The following is a 20,328-nucleotide window of genomic DNA, read 5'->3' as shown; positions in this document are numbered from 1 at the left end:
ATTATAATATTAAAATCTGAATACTAAAATTCCAAACACTTTCCTTTTATGCTGAAAATTCCTAAAAAATATAAACCAAAACATAACTAATAAGAATTAGCATTTAAAGTAAACCCTCTTAAACCTTATTTCAGTTTAAAATATTCTTTAAATCATACCTTAACCAAAATAATCCTTTTATTCCGACTAATAAATCTGTATAGTGCATAACTTATTAACTTTAAAATATTATTGTGTCAAAATTTTCTTATACATTCAATACCGAAAAACGTGAAAATTTAAACAAACTGCCCTAAATAATTAGGGGTCCAACCATATAATAGGTGCTAAAGCCTTGTAAGGCGCCAAAGCCATAAATAATGGCGCAAAATAGAACAAAATCAATATAAAACAAACCTTTAACAAAAAGAAAAACATTGAAAAAAGAAAGAATATAAAAGAGTTGTGAAACAAAAAAAAAAAGAAAAACATTGAACTCATTTACAACAACAAACGATAGACAAAGAAAATTAAAATAGAAAACTCTTAAGGAACTTGAAGAATGAATATGATCAAGAGGTATTAAATTACAGAAAAATTGCTTCAGAATCGTGATCACTGGCCCTTAAAATAACCAATTCTTTCACGAATCACACAGACATTATATCAAACAGTATATACACCAACTAAAACACTCTCACAATTCACATAATATCGAAATACGGCTATATAAAATCGAATGAATTCAGTCTACGATAAAAGAAAAAAAGAAAATCAGAGAGAGATATTTACCGTGATAGTTTGTTGGAGGATCAGAATGATGGAGAAGCACTTTACAAACATCTTTGATTAATCATAATATAAAGAAATAAATATATGGTGCCAAAAAACAAAACAAAGTTTTGAAAATGATAAAACAAAATCTCTATCTATCATCCCTTACCAAAAATAATTTATTATATACCTCCAAAATCTAATCTAAATAAAAAGAATACAAATCTAAAGTGGAGAGCCAAGAGGAGGACTGCTTCGTTGCTTTGAGAACATGGAGAATCGGATGAACTATGATATAGTGCTACTGAGATTGATTTAATTTAATTGCTTTAACACTGACTGGCTCCTCCTATCCAGTCTATTAAATTAAATTCAAAGATTATCTCTTGTTACAATCGGAACGAAATAAAAGAAAAAATTGATCAAGATCTAAGAAAGCTTTTGACTAGCCATGAAATCAAATCAAACGAAAAATTAATAAAACTTTATATATCGACAAGTGTAATGATTTCTAATTAATCAAAGAACCTCACAGTGGATTTTTAGTATTAATAATTTACTATATTGATTAATTAGAATTTCCTTTCTTATATTAATTAGTATTTTTACTATTGTTTTAATATTTGTTTTTTGAACTTTTGTTATTTATATTTTGTATATTAAACATTATCAATTAAGATTCTTTATTAAGATTTTTTAGCATAAGACATTAATGGTTCATATATTATTTTAATTTTTATAATATTTTCCAGCTTATTTGATGTTCATTAGTATTATTTTATTATTTTTTAGTTTTTCATTTTTAAAGTCTAATCTATTATGTAGTAGTATTATTATTAATTTTGGTAAGTTATATAATCTTTTGTTTTTATACTATATTTTTAAAAATAGTTTATACTGTTTTGAGCCTATTTATGTATATTTATAGTATTTTTACTTTTGTTTTTCTGTAATTATAAATAAAGTCAAATAAAAATATGTAAAGTATATGGATTAATTATCTATTTTATCTTATTTTAAAATTATATATTAAAGTATATTTATTTTATTTATAGTTTCTCATTCAATAATCTTTATAATGATTTATAGTTTTTATGCCTTTTACGGGTATTTTTGTGCCTTTTACGGTTTTCGTGCCATTTTTATGGCTTGCCTTTAATTGTTTAGGGTAGTTTTGTAGTACAGTCAATGGACAAGAGAAGTGATCTATTTTGTGCTCTTGGCTTCTACATCAACGACCTTTCAGTTTTGACAGATAAGTATTTCAAGTCTTTATATTTATGAATTGATTTATATTGTAATATGGATTATTTTATTATCTTTATTTCATTTTAGCTATTTTTTCATTAAATTATGTAGTAATAGAGTTTTATTTATTGTTGTTTTGTAGGTCAATTTTGTGGAGGGCCTACGACTATAGAGACTTTGTCGGGTAAGTTTAATTCAAGGATTGTCATTTCTAATACCTGTTGTTGCTTGGTGTTGTTTGTTTTTTCAGCTATCAACAAAGGAAGGATGGTTATATGAGCTGTGGGTGCTGTTTGAGGATGTTATAGCTTTATTGTCTAAATTTCCGGGGGCAGTTTTGTCCCATGTGGCTTGCGATAAGTAATTCTGCAGCTCATGGTTTGGCAAAGCATGCCCTTCGGTTAGACGATGAGCTATCCTGGTTCGAGGAGGGGTCGCCGCCGATTATGGATTGCCGCTTTGTTAATCATGTGTGATTTTGATCACCGGGTCAAAAAAAAAAAAAAAAAGAACCTCACAGTGATTTTAACGAGTTCATCAGTATAAGCCTCAGCGCGGATCGGGATGGTAACTCGATGCAGATGACTATTGATCGATCCTGAGGCGTTGAGCTTGACGAAGCCGCATGCAGCCATGGCTCCATATACATAAGCGACCCTCTTTAGGTAATGTTAAGTAGGGGTGGACATCCGATCCAATCTAACCTTTTTTTCCTCATTCGATCCAATCTAATTAGTAATTGGATTTGAAAAATCATCATCCGATCCAATCCAATTAGACCTCAAAATCCAATCCAATCCAATCCAATTACTAATTGGATTGGATCGGTTTTTTAATTGGATATCCAATTACGCGCCCAAATTTTAATATTAACATAAAAATATGAAGAAAAACTACGTAAAAATTAAATATTACCTTTTATTTAAGTTTAATTCATTCAAAAAAAGAAGTTTAATACTCCATAAGCATACTATTATTACAATGTAATACAACTAAAAGTTTCAAATAATTAAAACAATAATATTTCTAAGTAATAAAATAAAACAAACATCATGAAAATAAATACATAAAAAAACTAATTGTTATAAATTTAATACAAAAATTAAATCTAATAAAAATATAATTAATACATATTATATTTTTTATTATATAAATACATATAAATAATTTTTAACAAATATGAATGTAATTGGATTGGATCGTTTTTAATTGGATTTTGAGATTGACATCCAATAACCGATCCAATCCAATTAGAATCAAACTTTTAGCATCCAATCCAATCCAATTGTAATTGGATATCCAATTTTTTGTAATTGGATTGGATTGGATTGGTTCGGTTCAATTGGATTGGATTGGATGTTGCCCACTTGTTAAGTGTTAAGGGAATTGTCAAGAGACAATTTCTAATCAGTTTAGGTCATTAAATTTTTATTTTTATTTTTAAAAAATTAATTTAATTATACTAATAAAAAATTGAGACATGAATAATAACTTAATATTTAATGAACATGTACCTATACATGTACTTACAGAATTTTAAAAATATAATTTAAATATTATTATTTTTTATGTAAAAAATTACTTAATAAAATATTATATTTTTAAATAATATAAAATTTTGTAGCACCTTTATGAAAATTGGAGATACTCAAATTTATTACATATTTATTTATTTTTGAAAAAAATAATAATAATAAGAAAAGAAAGCCTTGGTTTATCCATTTTGAACCCAAACTTCTGAACGAAGCTTCCACAATTGACCAACTAACGTAACTTTTCAAATCTAATACTTCCCCAATTTACCATTTAACCCTTCTTATCCTATACCTGTCGTAATATTCACGCGAGTACACTCGCGCGAGTGGGATAAGATTAAAATATAATAGGAAAGGAAGAACCACTAGCCGTTTTATAGGAGGAGCGTGGGAAACCTGTCCAAATTCAAAATTTGAATTTTTTGCCTCTTCAAAATAAAAACCCAATTTCAAAAAAACCCAAAAACGCATGAACAGTAGGAACTCCAAAAAACTGGTCTTGTAAGAGACTTTGGATTTCGTTTCTTTGGTATGTAGAGATGGATTATCATGCAATGAAGAGGAAGGAGCTTCAAGCTTTGTGCAAGACTCATGGGATTCCAGCTAATTTGACTAATCGTGAAATGGCGGATCGGCTAAATTTGCTTCTCAAGGTACCCTTTTCTTGAATTTTGTTTTCTGTTTGTTTCCCTAGAATTTGTATGTAAAATTCCTGTAAATTTTGTTTTGTCAACAGGATGGTGAGGCTTCTGGGTCAAAGGGTTTGTGCGAAATTGATGGTGAAATTCAATCGGTGGATGTTGATAAGAAGGTTAAGAAAGTGACTTTTAGTCCTGATAATGAGACATTTGTTTTTGTGGGTACGGATCTGGATTCAGATTCGGATTACTGTTCAAAATCGAAGAACGGGAATTCGAGGAAGAGGAGGGCTACGAGTAAGAATGTTGTAGTGAAGAAGAATGTTGAGGTAAACCCTGTTAGAGTAACAAGATCTAGAGGGCAGAGTGTTGTTGAAGAGGAATCAAAGGTGGTTTCTTTGGCTGTTGCTGGGAGAAAGAGAGGGAGAAGAGGGAAGGAAACTGTTGATGTTTGTGATAAACCGTCTTCGGTTGTTGATGGTTCTGCTGAGTGTGATGAAGGGAAGAAAGAAGAGGGTGTTAGGCAGTTGAGAGGTAGAAATGTTGTGATTGAAGCTGGTGGGAATGGAGAAGAAGGAGAAGTAGTTCCAAGCAAGAAAATTTCTCTTAGAGGTTCAAGGAAGACGAGGTTTGTTTCGGTGGATGAGACTTTACAGGAGAATCTCGTTGCAGAGGTAAAGTATGAGTCAAAGGATGAAGGTGGCTGTAATACTTTGAGTCAAGATGTGAGCAGAACTGAAGTTGGGGTTAGGACCAGAAGGTCCAAGACGCAGGTGAATGTGGCTAAGGATGATGGCTCTAATGCGTTGAGCCAAGAATTGGGTAAAATTGATGTTGGAGTTGGGTCTAGAAGGTCTAAGACTCAGATGAATGTGGCTAAAGATGAAGGCCCTAGTGCTTTGACTGAGGATTTGGGGAAAACTGTTGTTGAGGGTAGGACCAGAAGGTCTAAGAGGACTCAGATGGATGTGGTGGCTAAAGATGAAGGCTCTAGTGCTTTGACTGAGGATTTGGGAAAAGCTGTTGTTGAGGGTAGGACCAGAAGGTCTAAGACTCAGAAGAATGTGGCTAAAGATGAAGGCTCTAGTGCTTTGACTGAGGATTTGGGGATAGCTGTTGTTGAGGCTAGGACCAGAAGGTCTAAGACTCAGACGAATGTGGCTAAAGATGAAAGCTCTAGTGCTTTGACTGAGGATTTGGGGAAAGCTGTTGTTGAGGGTAGGACCAGAAGGTCTAAGACTCAGATGAATGTGGCCAAGAATGAAGACTCTAATGCCTTGACTAAGGATTTGGGGGAAATTGATGTTGCTGTTAGGACCAGAAGGTCCAGGACTCAGATTAATGAGAATGATTCTGCAGAACCAAAGAATGAATGTCAAAATGTTCTTCAACTTGAAGAACCTTTGAAGGGTTTAGCCAGAAGACCCAAGTCTCAAAAAAAGGTGGCAGTGGATGACAACTCTACTGCTTTGACTGATGATTTGGGGAAAGCTGATGTTGAGGGTGGTGCATATGCTGTTGCAGAAACAAAGAAGGCTTCTCAAGATGTTCTTCAACCTGAAGAATCTTTGAAGGGGTTGGGCAGAAATTTGAGGAGGAAGTCTGTTGCTGGCAAGAAGGGAAGAGTGGCAAGTGAAACTTTTGCTGGTGAATCTATTGAAAATGGACTAGTGTTGAATTTGGAACCCAGTAAAAGATCAAAGATGACAGAAGTGGAATCTGTTTCTAAAACTGGGTCTGATGGTGATACTATGAAGCAATTATTACCTGATGGCCCCTCAAGAAGGACCAGGAGGAATACTAGATTGTTTACTGTTGCTGATAGTTCTATTAACAATGAGCAGTTGACTACTCATGAGACTAGTGAAAGGGTGAATCCATCAAAGGAAGAACCTTTAAAAAGATGTGCTAACATTGCAGCTATGCCTACAAGGAAGTCTACTCTTGATGCTTCTAGTCAGATTTTATCTAAAATATCTGACAAATTGGGAGAAGTTGCTACGAAGTATGAGAAGTTGAACGTACAGAGTTCAGTGATTGCTCATGAACCTGGAAACGCTTTGTCCGTCAAGGAGTCACCTGTGATTGATGAGTTGGCTGAGGTAGAAGCTTCAACAAGCAGAAATGAGCCTGATTTGTTATGTAGCAAAGAAGTTTCACAAGCCACCGTGAATCAACTTGGTTCTGCTGAGGTTTCTACTGTTAATAATGAACTGGTTGATATTTCGCCAAATTTGGTAGTTGATATTTCGCCAGGTTTGGTCAGTGATATTTCACCAAATCTAGTGATTGATCTTGCACCAAGTATGCAGATTCAGGTATTACCATCTGTAGTTGATAATAGTGTTGTAGAAGACAACACAGTAGAAGAAGGCACAGAAAAGTTGCTGGAAAAGAATGCAAGTGGTGATTATAATTTAGTTGAATCAGTGGAATATCCAAATGACGAGCACTATGATTTGTCATCTATCCATGATGAAGATTCTGAAGGTGAAGTTTATATATTTCTGTCAAACAAAGGTCCTATAATACTTAGCGTTTTCTAATAATACGCTTTTAAACTGCAGGTGGATATAAAAACATTAACCAAGGGAGTGATGAGTTAGATAATCAATCAGCTGAGAAATACAAAGTTAGTATTCAAGAGGATCATGTAGAAAATGCAAATAATAGTCAAGGTACCCACCCTTTTATTTTTCTAATTATGCTTTCTTTATGGAAGCTTTATAGTTCATCGATTTTCTTTATATTTTTCTCATTCATGAGGCTATTGATGTGCAGATGAGAAGGCAGGGACACTAATTGGTACAACATGTTTGGAATATAACAATGAAATAGTTGTGTTAAAGGAAGATGTTGAAGCAGAGTCGCGGTCTCATTTTACATTGGAGAAGTTGCAAGAGGGAAGTGAGTGTGAGTCTCCAAGTGCATCAAACAAAGTTATAGCAAGTCAGCATCAATCTTTTGGTGATCACAAAGATGTTGCTTCAGAGTTGAATAGAGACCATTCATTTTCTGCTCATGATTTCATTTCCATGGCTGATCAAGTTAATGTGGAAGAGAAGCTGGAGGAGTTGGAAGGAAAGAAGTGTGAGTCTCCAAGTAACTCAAATGAGATGGCGTCAAACGAAGTTTTGCAAACTGTACAGGAATTTCAACAACCTCATAGTGATCTTGACAATCATGTTCCTTTGGAGGATGAAGGTGCTTCACTAGCTGCTCAAAATCTCATGTTTGAGAATGAAAAAGTTGAGGTAGAAGATAAGTTTGAGGAGTTGGAAGAGGAGCAGGAGAGTGGAGATTTGAAGGAGACATCAAATGAAATTACACAATCTGTGCTAGAAATTCAGCAACCACATTCTAGTGAAATTGACCATCATGTTGCTTCACCAGCTGCTGATAATCTTGTGTTTGGCGATGACCAAGTTGGGTTTGAAGATAAGTCAGAGAAGTTACAAGAGGAGCAAGAGCGCGGGAATTTAGATGCTATTGGACCCTTGTCTTCAGAAGTTACAAAGGAGGCAACAACTGAAGTTATTCCAACTCTACTGCAAATTGAGAACCTTAACAAAGATGATGCTAGAATGGACAATACTTTGGCCAATGAAGCACTTGATATGCATGACAGTGACCGTGGAGCTATAGTTGGGCCTGAAAATGTTGAAGATCCACAAGCTGATGCTGATGTTGAAGTTCCACAAACTGAAGCTGAAGCTGATGCTGATGTTGAATTTCCACAAACTGAAGCTGATGCTGATGTTGAAGTTCCACCAACTTGGACAGATGAAGAAGTTGACTATAAGAATATGGATAGTGCATATAAGTTGGAAGAGGAGTATTCTTCGAAAGTAGAGTTATCTATTGATATCTCCTGTGGCTCAATGCTGAATGTTTCTCCATCCCATGGTTAGTATCTTTGACTGTATTTTGATTTTAAATAATTGTAAATTTGTAATATTTTGAGTTAGACTAACTAACTGGCATAACCACTAAATTGCAGGAGATGAAAATAGATCTCATAATCCCTGTGAGGACGCAGTTTATACAACAGAAGAAGAGGCAAATACAAAGGAAGAAGGTATTCTGTTACTTTCTGTTGCATTGTTTTTAGTTATTAGTTTGAAAATTTACATGTTCTTGATAAGTTTGTAAAATTTTGATTCTAGGAAATGGAGCTGCAAGTGACATAAACCAGGAAATTGATGCAACTACTTTAGAGCTTTCTCAAGTCCAAGCCAATTACAATGATGGTGCAGCAAAGGATTCTGCTTTAGTAACAGACGTTGATTGTAGTATTGAGGAAGCTCTTGAAAACAATCCTGTTGGAATTGATGATGTAAATGATGGTGCAGCAGAGGATTCTGCTTTAGTGACAGACATTGATTATAGCATTGAGGAAACACTCGAAAGGATTCCTGTTGGAAGTGAGGACGTAAATGATGTTGCAGCAGATTATTCTGCTTTAGTGACAGACATTGATTGTAGTATTGAGGAAGCGCTTGAAAGCAATCCTGTTGGAAGTGATGACGTAAATGATGTTGCAGTACCACAAAGTGTTGAGTGCTTTGTTCCTTCACCAGGTAGTTTAACTCTACAATTTGGCAATTCAGCGATGAATGTTTACTGACTTTTTTATTTGATTAATTTGAGTTTTTATTTCAAGTCCTCATTTTTTTTGAACTTTTTGAAAACAGGTAATAGAACCTCAGAGCTTCCTGCTTCAGAAACAAATATGGATTTAGCTGATGGTGACAAAGAGAGAGCTGAACAATCTTATGATAATGGGAAGCACATGGAGGTTGAGGAAAATTTGACAATGAATGAACAGCTTAATGAAACATCAGAGCTTCATGTTCCTTCTTCAGAGATTGCTTGTTTTGAAAAAGTTGTGGATTTAGGAGATGGTGAAAAAGAGGGAGTTGAAAACTCTAATGAAGTCCTTGTAGAAGCCAATTTAGAAGACAAGGAGGTTGAGGAAAATCTGACAATGGATGATCAAGTTGAAGAAGTTTCTGAAAGACAACTTGGAGAGCATGGAGATCATAATACCCCAGCTGTTTCCAAAGAGATGATTTCCGGGGATAGCGGAAGTCCTGATGAGAAGGAGGATGCATGTGCCATCATCCAAGAGTATTTAGAAAATGAGACCCGTATGCATCTTGTGCATGAAGAGAATGGACCAGAATCTGAGGGATGTGAAAGTGATGCTGTAGAAGGTGTAGAGACAAATAGTGTGGCTGAGCATGGTTTTGAGAATATGCTGGAAGATGGTGGAGAAGAAGATGAAGAAGCTTGTGCAATGAACACTGAAAGAACAGAGCTGGAGGAAGAAAATGGTGCTGTCTCTGTCAATGATGAAGATCTGGATGAAAATGTTTCATGGGTATCTGATAACTCTGTGTCAGGGGATGGAGATATTGGTGGAGAGGAGGAAATCTCAAATTCCCAGAGTGTTCAAACCACAGTCAGTGTAGATGTAGTTGTGGGTGCTACTGCAGTTGATGTCAATGATATCTCGGCTGAAGATGAAATTCAAGAACAAACTGACGGTGGTACTGACACTATATTGATTAATTCAAATTCCCAGGCTATTAGTGTTCATGCTGAAACAACACTCAGTGAAGATGAAATTCAAGCACAGAATGACAGTCTCCGTGATTCTGTATTGATTAATTCTCAAGAAACCAAAGTAGTTTCAACTGATGAAGCTGGTGATGGGAGCTTGGATCAAAGAATTGCTTTTGATAGTGTTGAGGACGGTACTGAGTTGGCAGGTACACCACCCATTTCACCACAGAAATTGGAGAATGATTGTGATGAGAAAATCACCTCAGACATTAAGACATTAGCAGAAAACACAATTGGCAGAACAGGTTTGTATAGCATTACTTTTTGTTCTAGAATGATTTCTTTGTCATATAGTATTAGCTGGTTGTCTTTCCTTACTTCGTTCTTTCAAGTTTTGAATTGTATCCTCCATTAACATTCTAATTATGTTATCTTTCTATATAGACAACTCTTCTTCTATGGTGGCAGCAGGAAAGGACTCTCCTTGTCATGTATACAGAAATCTTGTCACAGAAAGTGTTGAAGTTGTGGAGAAGGTTAACACTGACAAAGGTACAGATGCAATTCTGTTTTTAACTTAGCCAAAAAAAAAAAAAAACAATCAATAACATGGACGCACCAACTTAAGTCTTACAAAAATTCTATTTTCTCATTTTGTAGGAACTGATCTAGAAAATGTGGGTTCATCCATAAAAGTAAATAAAGACCTTGGAACTGACGCCTCAAGATACCACAGAATTATGTTGGAAGAAGGGGACAAAACAGGTGATTTCTCTCTGGCTCTCAGCAGTCTTTTTAGCAGCAATAACAGCAAAACGAATTCCAAGGACACTGGAGCCTCAAGATACAACAGAATTATGTTGGAAGAAGGCGACGATACAGGTGATTTCTCCCCGGTTCTCAGCAATCTTTTTAGCAGCAATAACAGCAAACTGAATTCCAAGGACACTGCTGCACGTGTGGAAGAACTCTCACTTATGAAGCCTGAAGAGGGTGTGTTTATGCTCACTAAACTTTACAAATCAAATAAAAAATTGGATTAACCGTAAAGTTAAATATTTACAAACATTCTTGCAGGAACTGACCTTGAAAATGTGGGTTCATCCTTAGAAGCCTCAAGATATTACAGATTTATGTTGCAAAATGGTGACAAAACAGATGATTTCTCTCTGGCTCTCAGCAATCTTTGTGGCAGCAATAACAGCAAAATTAATTCCAAGGACGCTGCTGCATGTGTGGAAGAACTCTCCATACTGAAGTCTGAAAAGGGTGTGTTCTCTAAACTTTACAAATCAAATAAAAATTTGGATTAACCTTAAAGTTAAATATTTACTAACATTCTTGCAGGAACTGATCTTGAAAATGTTGGTTCATCCTTTGAAGCAAATAAAGACCTTGGAACTGACCATAGAGCCTCAAGATGCCACAGAATTATGTTGGAAGAAGGTGACAAGACTGATGATTTCTGTCTGTCTCTCAGCAATCTCTTTAGCAGCAATAACATCAAGATTAATTCCAAAGAAACCCGGGAAATGCATGATTTGCATCATTCAGAAACTGTGCAATTTTCTGGTGCATTTAAGGACACTGCTGCATGTGTGGAAGAACTCTCAATATTGAAGCCTGAAGAGGGTGTGTATTCTTAACTTAACAAATCAAATAAAAAATTTGGTAACCTTAAATATTTACAAACAATTTTTTTAATTTTTACTGTAGGAACCGATCTAAACAATTTAGATTCATTCATTGAAGAAAGTAATGAACTTGGAACTGACCGAAGAGTCAGTGGTATTTGTATGGATCTGCACAATCTATTCAGTAGCAATGACAGCAAGATTAGTTCGGAGAAAGTAGATGCAGAAGTTCTAGAAAAAGTGGTAATATATTCTGATGCATCCAAGGACACTGCAGATGTGGAAGAAATTCTAGAACCTGAAAAGGGTGACCAACAATGCTCAGATATTGCTCTTTCTAGTCAATCAATGCAATTGACACCTCAAGGTTAGTACAACTCATCATCTGTTTTAATACACTTAATTGTTTGATTAATTGTAGCTACTAACGATCTCTTTTTTGCAAAAATTAAAACAGATGACAAGGCAGTGGAGTGTGATGCTGAAGAGTCTTTAAGTACTGGTTTTGAGCTAAATTTGGGTTTCGAAGATAGCAAAACATTTGAACCTGAGAGTGAGGAGATGAAAAATGAGGAAGATACTGTAGTTAGTATTTCAACAGTTTCTGCTTCAGTTGTGGAAGTTCAGATTCAGCATGAAAATCACTTTACTTCTTTAGATGAGCTCATCTATGAAAACGAGGGATCGAAGGAGTCTGTCTGTCATGAATCCGAGGCACTCGAGTTTAAGGAATCTACAGAGATTATTGGCAGCATAACAGCTCCTACAAACACTAGTGATATTGTAGAGACAAGGGAGTTGAATGAAAATATTTCAGAAGGAAACACTACTAATATTACTGCTGATTCAGATGAGCCCAGCAGTGAAAATGGAGGTTCAGCAGAGAAAGGTAATGTATATTTAATCATCACCTACCCCTAGACAAGTATGTCTCAGTTAAATATTTCCTTAAAAAATATTGAGTTATTGTTATTCTGTTCTCAGGTATTTCCTCAGCGGAATTGTGTAATGTTGTTGAAGGCATGGTTGGGACAGCAGAAGTTAGCAATGATCTGTCAGAAGCACAGGTAACAAGTTCCTATGCCGCTGCTTTGGATGAGTCCATCATTGAAAATAACGTCACAGAAGAGAAATGTAATGTTGGCGGTTGCTTTGAGCACAATAAAGATGTATCTGCTGGGTTTGAGAGTTCTATAGATGCTGCTGAGGATTCAAAGCAAGAAGAAATTTTTGTGAACAAAGATGATTCAGAACTGAAAGGAACAAATGTGGACCAGTTTTCTTCAACTCCATGGACCGGTAAGCTTAATATACTTCAGTATCTTTTACTTCAGTTTCAGAAATATAAGGTCTAACTCTTTGGCCCTTGATCTCATTTTGCAGTTTCTTCTAAATCAAGGCTCCTGAAGTTGGAATCACATCAAGATTATAGTAAGGAGTGCATAATTGATTCTACTATTATACCAAAGAATAACATTTTCTCAGTCCCAGCAACTCCAAAGAATCTCAAGATTTCTCATGATATGAAAGAGAACATGCCAAGCACCAAGAGGGAACATTTCAGCAGCTTTACAGCCTCGAAAAAATCACAGAAGAGACGCCCTCTGGAGAATTTGCCGAATATTTAGGCATTCATTGAAACCTAACTGAAATCTTAATTAATATTAGATGATGCATAGAGATTTGAAATTAATTCTGGCATATCTCATGCAGAATTTAGATAGTGTTAGATTGATGTGTATGCTAATTTAGATTAGTATTCTTCTGTTGTGTAATAATTACAAATTTAAATGCTTCGATTTGTGCTTTGTAGAAACAATGAGTTCCATAAGGTATAAAATATTGAACTTTCATTATTTTAACAAAATAAATAAATAAACATCCAAACAAGAGATATAAAATGAATATTCTGAAAATTACATCACTTGGATTGCAGTTTATTTTTCTGTCAAAAATACAAAAATACAAATGAAAGAGAGCAACATATAAATAATTCCATGTTTAGGGGAACTCATGAACTTTTTCAAACACAATCTCTCCCCTTTTGTAGACAGACATACAATTTTGAGTTCCCTTATTAGGAAAAGGTATAATAATAAGATTAAGAAAATGGGGACTAAATGCTCTCTCCTGAGATTACAGACAAGACCTGAGTACAATCTCCCTTTCAACCATGTATAATAAAGAATCAAAATGAAAAACTTTGCAAAACAAATCTCAATGTGTCAGATTCCAGTTCCTTTTATATCTACATGCATCCCCAACCAACTAACTCTTCTGCACTTCCATCTTTTACCAAGATGACATTTTTCTTTCGGTACGGTGTCCAGGGATGCCTTCATCTTCAACCCGAAAAGAGAAAAAATAAAAAGAAAAAGGAAAAAATCTTACACTTGTGCATATTTCTACACAGTTTTTTTTTTCTACATAAAAATCAAACCTTTTTGATGAACCCTTCTGTTCTGTTGTTGTATATCTTTTTCTAGTCACAGTCCAAACCACAAACTTCCAATACAATATCACCTTTAGCCACAAATGGGTTGATTCTAACCCACAAAAGTGAGAAAATTGATGCTAGAAGAATTGACCACACCACAATAATGGTTGGAAGTCTGTTCTGTTTGCCCATGAAACCTTTGAGGAAAGGATAGAGATGAAGAATAACCCAGATGGCGAAAAAGAGCCTACCGAAGAGTGGACCCCATGAATCGTAACCATTGCTGATGGCATCTGAAATTCCAACAATGACTCCAATAATGTTTATTATAAGCAAAGTCATTGGAGGGATCAATAAAGTTGTCCACTTGAACAGGTAGAGCTCTGAGAATTCTCCATCATCTGCGGCTTTTGATGTAACGGTAAAGTTTGTGTTAACACCAGCTAAAACCTTAAGCAGACCCTGGAAGAGAGCAAAAAGATGAGAGGAAACACCACCAATGACCCAAAATTGCTCGTTCCTCCACCAATCGTGTATGCCAACACCTCCCCATTGCATCTCGAGAATACTTGTTACAGCAATGGAAATAAAGAGAGCCATGAAAAGGATACTGGCATAGTTGCTAATCTGTAGAAGACCAAATCAAAAAGCTTGTGTAATTAGCACAAACCGAAAATGCAACTAAGAAAGGACATTATAAAAACATCACTATAAAAAATAGACTTGATGAGATGATTACCTCAGGGACAATAAACCTCCCGGTAACAAGACATATAGCTGGCAAGGTACAGTAGGCGAGCAACGGGATAGATGTCAAAGGATAAACAACCGAGTTTATGTACGAAAAGCGCTCTAAGTGCTTTAAGCCACACCCGTACCCATACCATATAGGACAATGCCTGCTCAACAATATCTCAACAGATCCAAGAGCCCACCGAAGAACCTGGTGCAACCTATCAGAAAGATTGATAGGAGCAGAACCTTTAAATGCAGGCCTTTTAGGAATGCAATATACTGATCTCCATCCATGGCAGTGCATCTTGAAGCCAGTCAAAATATCCTCTGTAACAGAACCGTAAATCCAACCAACCTGGAACAGAATTAGATGTCAAATTTCTGTTAAAAGAAATGCTTGCAGACCCTTCAAAATTTTAATTATAGATACACAACTGCATACCTCTTTTCCCCATTCGGTTTTATCTTCATATCCGCAACTAATAACATGAATGGCTTCTTTCAACAGTGAAGCGGAAGATGCACCCTTGGGAACACCACCATTTTCCATTAGCGACGAAGCAATAAATACACTTGACTGACCGAATTTCTTTTCCATTTTCGTCTGGGGCATCAGCGATGATTTTTCGTTGTCTATTGCTGAAAAGACAGTTCAAATAACAGATTAATGTTATGTTATGTCATCAACAAAATATATCATGAATAAAGAAAACTAATGGAAATAATGTGGTCTTGAAATAGGATGTTATTGCCCCTTACCTTCTACTCGCTCAATATTTTCTAGCGCATAAACCTGCTTTGTATCATCCTTGCTTTTCGACTTCTTTTTGTCAGTCTTCGGCTTCTTGGTTTTCTTCCTAGACCCACAACACATGCAGCACCATCTCGGCCAACAATTACAGGTTCTCATTGGGGACTTCTTCTTGGCAGGAGCATCATATCCATAGAGTGCTTGCCTTCTAAACACACACCCAGTTCCAACATAAATTGGTCCTTGAATCCCATCTAAACCTTTCATGTTGATCTGTATTTAATTATGAAAAAGAATAAGCTTTTCCTCCCACCAACATAAAAATTAAGGCATTTTAAGGAAATGTATGTATCAATAGATGAATGTCGAGACACTTACATCAAAGAAAACAACATTGCGATTTGAGTATCTATCGTGACGATCAATACCATCAAATCTTTGAGGAAATTGCACATAACAGATCTTCTTCCCCGAAGTAGGGTCCATCATGAAGCACATGGATTCACGAAGTGCTTTGCTGTTGTTTATGTAGTGATCACAATCGACATTGAGTATATAGGGAGCATTTGAGATGATTGCTGAGACTCTTATCTGTATTCATTAACAAAAGTAATTATAAATACATAATCAAATAAAAAAGATGATTAATAACCAAATTGAGAGAGAGAGGCTCACCAATGAATTCATGGCACCGGCCTTCTTGTGATGATCAAAACCTGGCCTCTTCTCACGAGACACATAAACCAAACGAGGTAAATCGTTTCCATCCAAATCACGAACACCATTTTGACCAAGGAAAACCTGAACAATATGGTAAATGTAAGTAACACTTTTACACACTTAATTCTTGAGAAGCTTATAACTTGTTGATGAAGCAAGGATGACTAACCTGAATCATTCCAGGGTGATCCCTAACATTGTTTCCGGGCCATGGAGTTCCATCTTGCATTGTCCAGCCATCCTCTGGGACCTTCTTTGCTGTGGCAACTAATCCATTTATCCGAACTTTGAACTCCTCATAATCTCTCTGTACCAACACATTGACAACATCAGATAAAGATACCATTTTTGTCATCAACTATATCACAAGTAAAAGAAATGCATACCTTCATTGCTCGGCGCTCCCTAACAAAAGTTGGATCTACTTTGTCTTTGAGATAATCAACTTTTTGGGCAAAATACCACTCCGGTGCTCGGGGTTCTAATTTATATTTCTTAGCGAAAGGGACCCACTTTCTTGCAAACTCGGATGTTTCTGAGAGGGCTTCAAAAGTCAGCATGGCAGCACCATCATCTGAGACGTAGCATGCAACCTTGTCGACTGGATAATCTACAGCAAGGATGGACAAAACCGTGTTTGCTGTAATGAGAGGAGGCTCTTTCATAGGATCGACTGTACTGACAAATACGTCTACACATGCCAAATCAGATGGCTTCCCTTCTTTCTCATACCTATACAGAATTTCATATCAACAAAGGCCCAACATAACACATACATATACATTTTCACATTATAAATATCAAAGGGAGGGAAAGAAAATGAGGGAGAAAAGTTGGCACCTCAACGATAATCGGTCAAGATATGTTTCACGTTCAATTGGATTCCATTTAGGAAATTGATCAAATACCCATGATACAGCAAACCAAATTTCGCATATAACTGAGGTTAACCATAATCCATATGCATCGTTGACAGGGTGAAGAATTCGATAGTGAAAAAAGAGGCAAACAACCGCAATACGAAGAAGGATAACCATTCTATATGGATTTATCTTGCTTGATCTAATTGGCAACTTTCTTGAAAGTGGCTGCCTACCTTCATCCATCCTATAAAATTGAAATGAACATTAATATAAAATGTTACCAAAATGAACAAAGGAAAATAGCTAAAGAGACAGTTAAATGAAGGAGTATTAAGTGATGCATGAACTAAAAAAAGAAAGTTTCATTATCAAATTTTGGAAAATTGATTTTGTAATTTAGTCAAACAGCTTCTTAAACTTCATTATGATCATCCAACAAGTTCTGAAAAGTGTGATGAAATCAATAAACTATAAACTATAAATATATATATTTAAGTAACAACCGAAAAATGAATAAGAACAGAAACAAAAAGGGCCCCTCTAAGAAGAAATTGGACAACATTAGCAACTCTTTACTCATCTTTTTTGTTAAGTTATTCTCCACACTAAATGCCAAAATTAAATACGGACATTATTGAAAATACCCTTCATCTAACAAGAAAAAGCAATGTTATGAACTTCCATGAACTTTTTTTATGAAATAGGAAAGAAAACTCCACTTGTAAGAGTTAGTTATTTTTGTCTTCTAGTCTTTTATAAGTTACCATGAAATGGAGGCTAACTTTCCAAGATTACAGATGTGTTGCTTTCAACACCTAAACTCAATAATTCACTTGGATTGAAAAATCAAACACTTACTTAGGTAAATCAGCATCATCTGGATCACTCCCATCATCACCGCCATTTCCACCTTCATGCTTCACCACCTGAAGTCTCTCATTCTGCTTCTTCCTCCATTCCTCCATACGATCCTTCCACGCAATGGAACCATAACCATATACAGCCAAATCCTTCTTAGGATCCATTGGCCTTGGTTGAACTGCATAATCAAATAAAAGCCTAACCGTCAAGCCTCATACCAAGAAACTATAACAGCTGCAAATCAATTCAAATTTTACGAGAAAAACTTACATCCAGACTCGCTATATGGCACTGAATGAACCCTTTTCCCTCGACTCATAAACGGGGGTATGATAAGAGCATGCTTATCAGAAGAAATGCCAGTATCCTACACAGCAATATTAACCATAATCATCAGTCATTTCGGTTCATAAGAAACGTATTCATGAAAAGAAAAGAGAAAAGCAACAATCAATTCACCTCTTGTCCATAAGTCAAGAGAGGGATATCAGCAGCAACAGAAGCTGAATCCACCTCTGATGGTGTGGTGATCCCAGAACCATTGACATGAGAACCACCACGGCCAACATTGAGGCGAGCAGCGAGCATGGCCTCAGCAATGTTGTTTGGATCTCCACCACCATTAGCAATATGAAACTCATTCTCCAAATCATCAATATCATCCTCCTCTTCATCACCTTCAACTCTAGGACTCCCTAATTTCAAAGTCAAAACCACAATTCAGTAACAGTAAACCAATCCAAACTTACACACACTGATCTGGGATTAACTTAAGAAACAAAAACAGATCAACTGAAATGGGATTTCTCTAAAAAGGAAGAAATGGTCAAAAAATTGTACCTTTGAGACGTTTGTATCTGGTTTTACACTGAGGGCAGGCTTGATTTCCTTCTCTTCTTTCATACTCATAGCAAGGTCTGCAAACTGGAAATGCACATTCATTGCAAGCAACAAATGGCTCACCATCTACAGTGAACTCTATCTCATCTCCACAGATCTGGCAAATCTGTCCACTTAGTTCTTTCACAGAAGTCACCTGAAAATCACAGTAATCATATCAATATCAATCTGGATACTTTTCAGCTTCATTATGCAAAAACAAAATTAGTGGAAAAGGGAAAGAAAGGAAGAAAAGAAAACAGTCTTTTAGAGCCCAAAAGATAGAAGAAGTAGAAATTTTCTTGGAAACATTTCAATAATTGACCAGCTCTGAAATCAAGAGAAAAAAACAGCAACACTACTTAATAAAGCCGCATAAGAGTCCACAAAAAGTGATAACAAAGTCACACAAGAGTATAAAAAACAAAATCTAATCAAACTTCTATCGAAAAACCAGTAATGACAGAGATTCAACCGAAGCTACGAAAAATAAGGAGAAGATAAGATATTGAAGGTAAGAAATAATTGGGGGAAAAAAACAGTTACAAAGTTGTTTTTCACTTGGTGAATTTCAGGATCTAAGCACAAAAAATCATCAGAAAGGCCAAAAGGGTACTCATTTTGGAGGACTTGTTGAAGCTCCATTGCCATTAGAGCAAGGTGTTAAGAAAGATGAGAAGACTTACTCTTGAAACCTCATCGGCATTGATAATAACAAACTCATTCCTATTATGAGAACCCGCAATGAGTGTTCCTTTGGTCTCCATAGCAACCGAAAAAACTTGAGCCAAATCAAAAAAGCTACCAAAATCCAAAGCCTAAAACTTTCAGCCTTGAAATTGAAACCAAACGAAAACCCACTTCAGAAAACCAGTTTCTCAACCTCTCCCATCACTGGGGAAAAACCAAACCCAAAAAGAACAAAGCTTTCCTCTTCTTCTTCTTCTTCTGGTTCTTCTTACAAGAAGAAGCACCAACCCAACATTATAGAACCAATAAAAAACAGAGCTTTATACAGAGTGTAATGAAAGAGAGAGAGAAAGAGAAATAAATAAATAAATTAATTAATTAAATAAAAAGAAAAAAGGAAATATATTAAGTGTAGAAGGGTAAATGATTCTTTGCTTGAGAGAACCCAAGTTTCAATTTTTATTTATTTTCTCACAAATGGGTTCTCTGAAAACTTGGTTAACTTTCGATCTGTAACACGGGTTGATGCCAAATTATAGAGAGAGAGAATCTAAGAAGAGAGAGAGAGAGTTGAAAATTCAACGGCCCACCAGTACGAGAGACAAAGACAGAAACACAGGAAATCAAGATTCATTTTTTATATATTATTATAGATCAAAGAACAAATTGTTAGCTGTATAATTATTATTATTATATATTAATATAACAAAAATTAACAGAATCCAAATATTTTATTTTAATAATTATTGGTAATTACAGCTTTGTTGGGTCTTTCACTAGTGGGACCCATAACTTTTCAGCTGATTGAGACGGTGGTGCCGCCGGTCGTCGCGGTGGCCGGCAATATTGGAGCTGTTCTTCATAAGGGCATTTTCGTGATTTCATAATTTGTTAATTAATTAATTAATTATTTATTTCTCTCTGTGTCGGTCGGTCTTTTAGTTTTTTGTCTGATTGAATTGTCAAATGAGAGAGAAACTGAGTTGGGGTTAGCGAGTTGAGACCGAGTTGAGTTG

The 20,328-nt window shown here is 35.6% G+C and overlaps 2 protein-coding genes across 3 annotated transcripts; one reads left to right on the top strand and one right to left on the bottom strand.

The window, feature by feature from the left end:
* Nucleotides 1-3,783: 3,783 nt before the first annotated feature.
* Nucleotides 3,784-14,003, top strand: LOC115719393 (uncharacterized). Of its 2 annotated transcripts, none has more exons than XM_061106187.1 (15): nt 3,784-4,189; nt 4,273-6,664; nt 6,742-6,852; nt 6,956-8,080; nt 8,175-8,252; nt 8,341-8,754; nt 8,869-10,047; nt 10,187-10,294; nt 10,403-10,735; nt 10,820-11,011; nt 11,126-11,374; nt 11,459-11,743; nt 11,834-12,265; nt 12,361-12,675; nt 12,760-14,003. In XM_061106187.1, exons 1-15 carry the CDS (start codon nt 4,076-4,078, stop codon nt 13,002-13,004), a joined length of 7,572 nt encoding a protein of 2,523 aa, XP_060962170.1. In that variant the 5' UTR covers nt 3,784-4,075; the 3' UTR covers nt 13,005-14,003. The 2 variants fall into 2 exon arrangements, with proteins under 2 accessions (XP_060962170.1, XP_060962169.1); XM_061106186.1 differs by having other exon boundaries at nt 3,788-4,189; nt 11,090-11,374.
* Nucleotides 13,278-19,901, bottom strand: LOC115708936 (cellulose synthase A catalytic subunit 2 [UDP-forming]). The gene is made up of 14 exons (XM_030636965.2): nt 19,309-19,901; nt 18,584-18,779; nt 18,203-18,438; nt 18,014-18,110; nt 17,741-17,921; nt 16,860-17,126; nt 16,406-16,751; nt 16,189-16,326; nt 15,975-16,100; nt 15,678-15,890; nt 15,308-15,572; nt 14,991-15,187; nt 14,553-14,903; nt 13,278-14,440 (listed from the first exon to the last, which is right to left on the bottom strand). Exons 1-14 carry the CDS (start codon nt 19,387-19,389, stop codon nt 13,859-13,861), a joined length of 3,276 nt encoding a protein of 1,091 aa, XP_030492825.1. The 5' UTR covers nt 19,390-19,901; the 3' UTR covers nt 13,278-13,858.
* Between the last annotated feature and the right edge of the window lie 427 nt (nt 19,902-20,328).

The sequence above is a fragment of the Cannabis sativa genome, chromosome X (assembly GCF_029168945.1).
Source record: "Cannabis sativa cultivar Pink pepper isolate KNU-18-1 chromosome X, ASM2916894v1, whole genome shotgun sequence".
In the NCBI taxonomy this organism is placed as follows: domain Eukaryota; kingdom Viridiplantae; phylum Streptophyta; class Magnoliopsida; order Rosales; family Cannabaceae; genus Cannabis; species Cannabis sativa.
Note: the sequence above shows the minus strand (reverse complement) of the source record. Positions and strands in the feature narration are given on the sequence as shown.

Bases quoted from the DNA above. Each gene is read 5' to 3' on its own strand.
- LOC115719393 (XM_061106186.1), top strand. From the start codon at position 4,076: ATGGATTATCATGCAATGAAGAGGAAGGAGCTTCAAGCTTTGTGCAAG. The intron at 8,755-8,868 runs GTAGTTTAACTC...TTTTGAAAACAG, and splicing joins GTGCTTTGTTCCTTCACCAG to GTAATAGAACCTCAGAGCTT. The intron at 11,744-11,833 runs GTTAGTACAACT...AAATTAAAACAG, and splicing joins AATGCAATTGACACCTCAAG to ATGACAAGGCAGTGGAGTGT.
- LOC115708936 (XM_030636965.2), bottom strand. From the start codon at position 19,389: ATGGAGACCAAAGGAACACTCATTGCGGGTTCTCATAATAGGAATGAG. The intron at 18,439-18,583 runs GTACAATTTTTT...CTTTGAAATTAG, and splicing joins CAGATACAAACGTCTCAAAG to GGAGTCCTAGAGTTGAAGGT. The intron at 16,101-16,188 runs GTTAGTCATCCT...CATATTGTTCAG, and splicing joins ATCACCCTGGAATGATTCAG to GTTTTCCTTGGTCAAAATGG.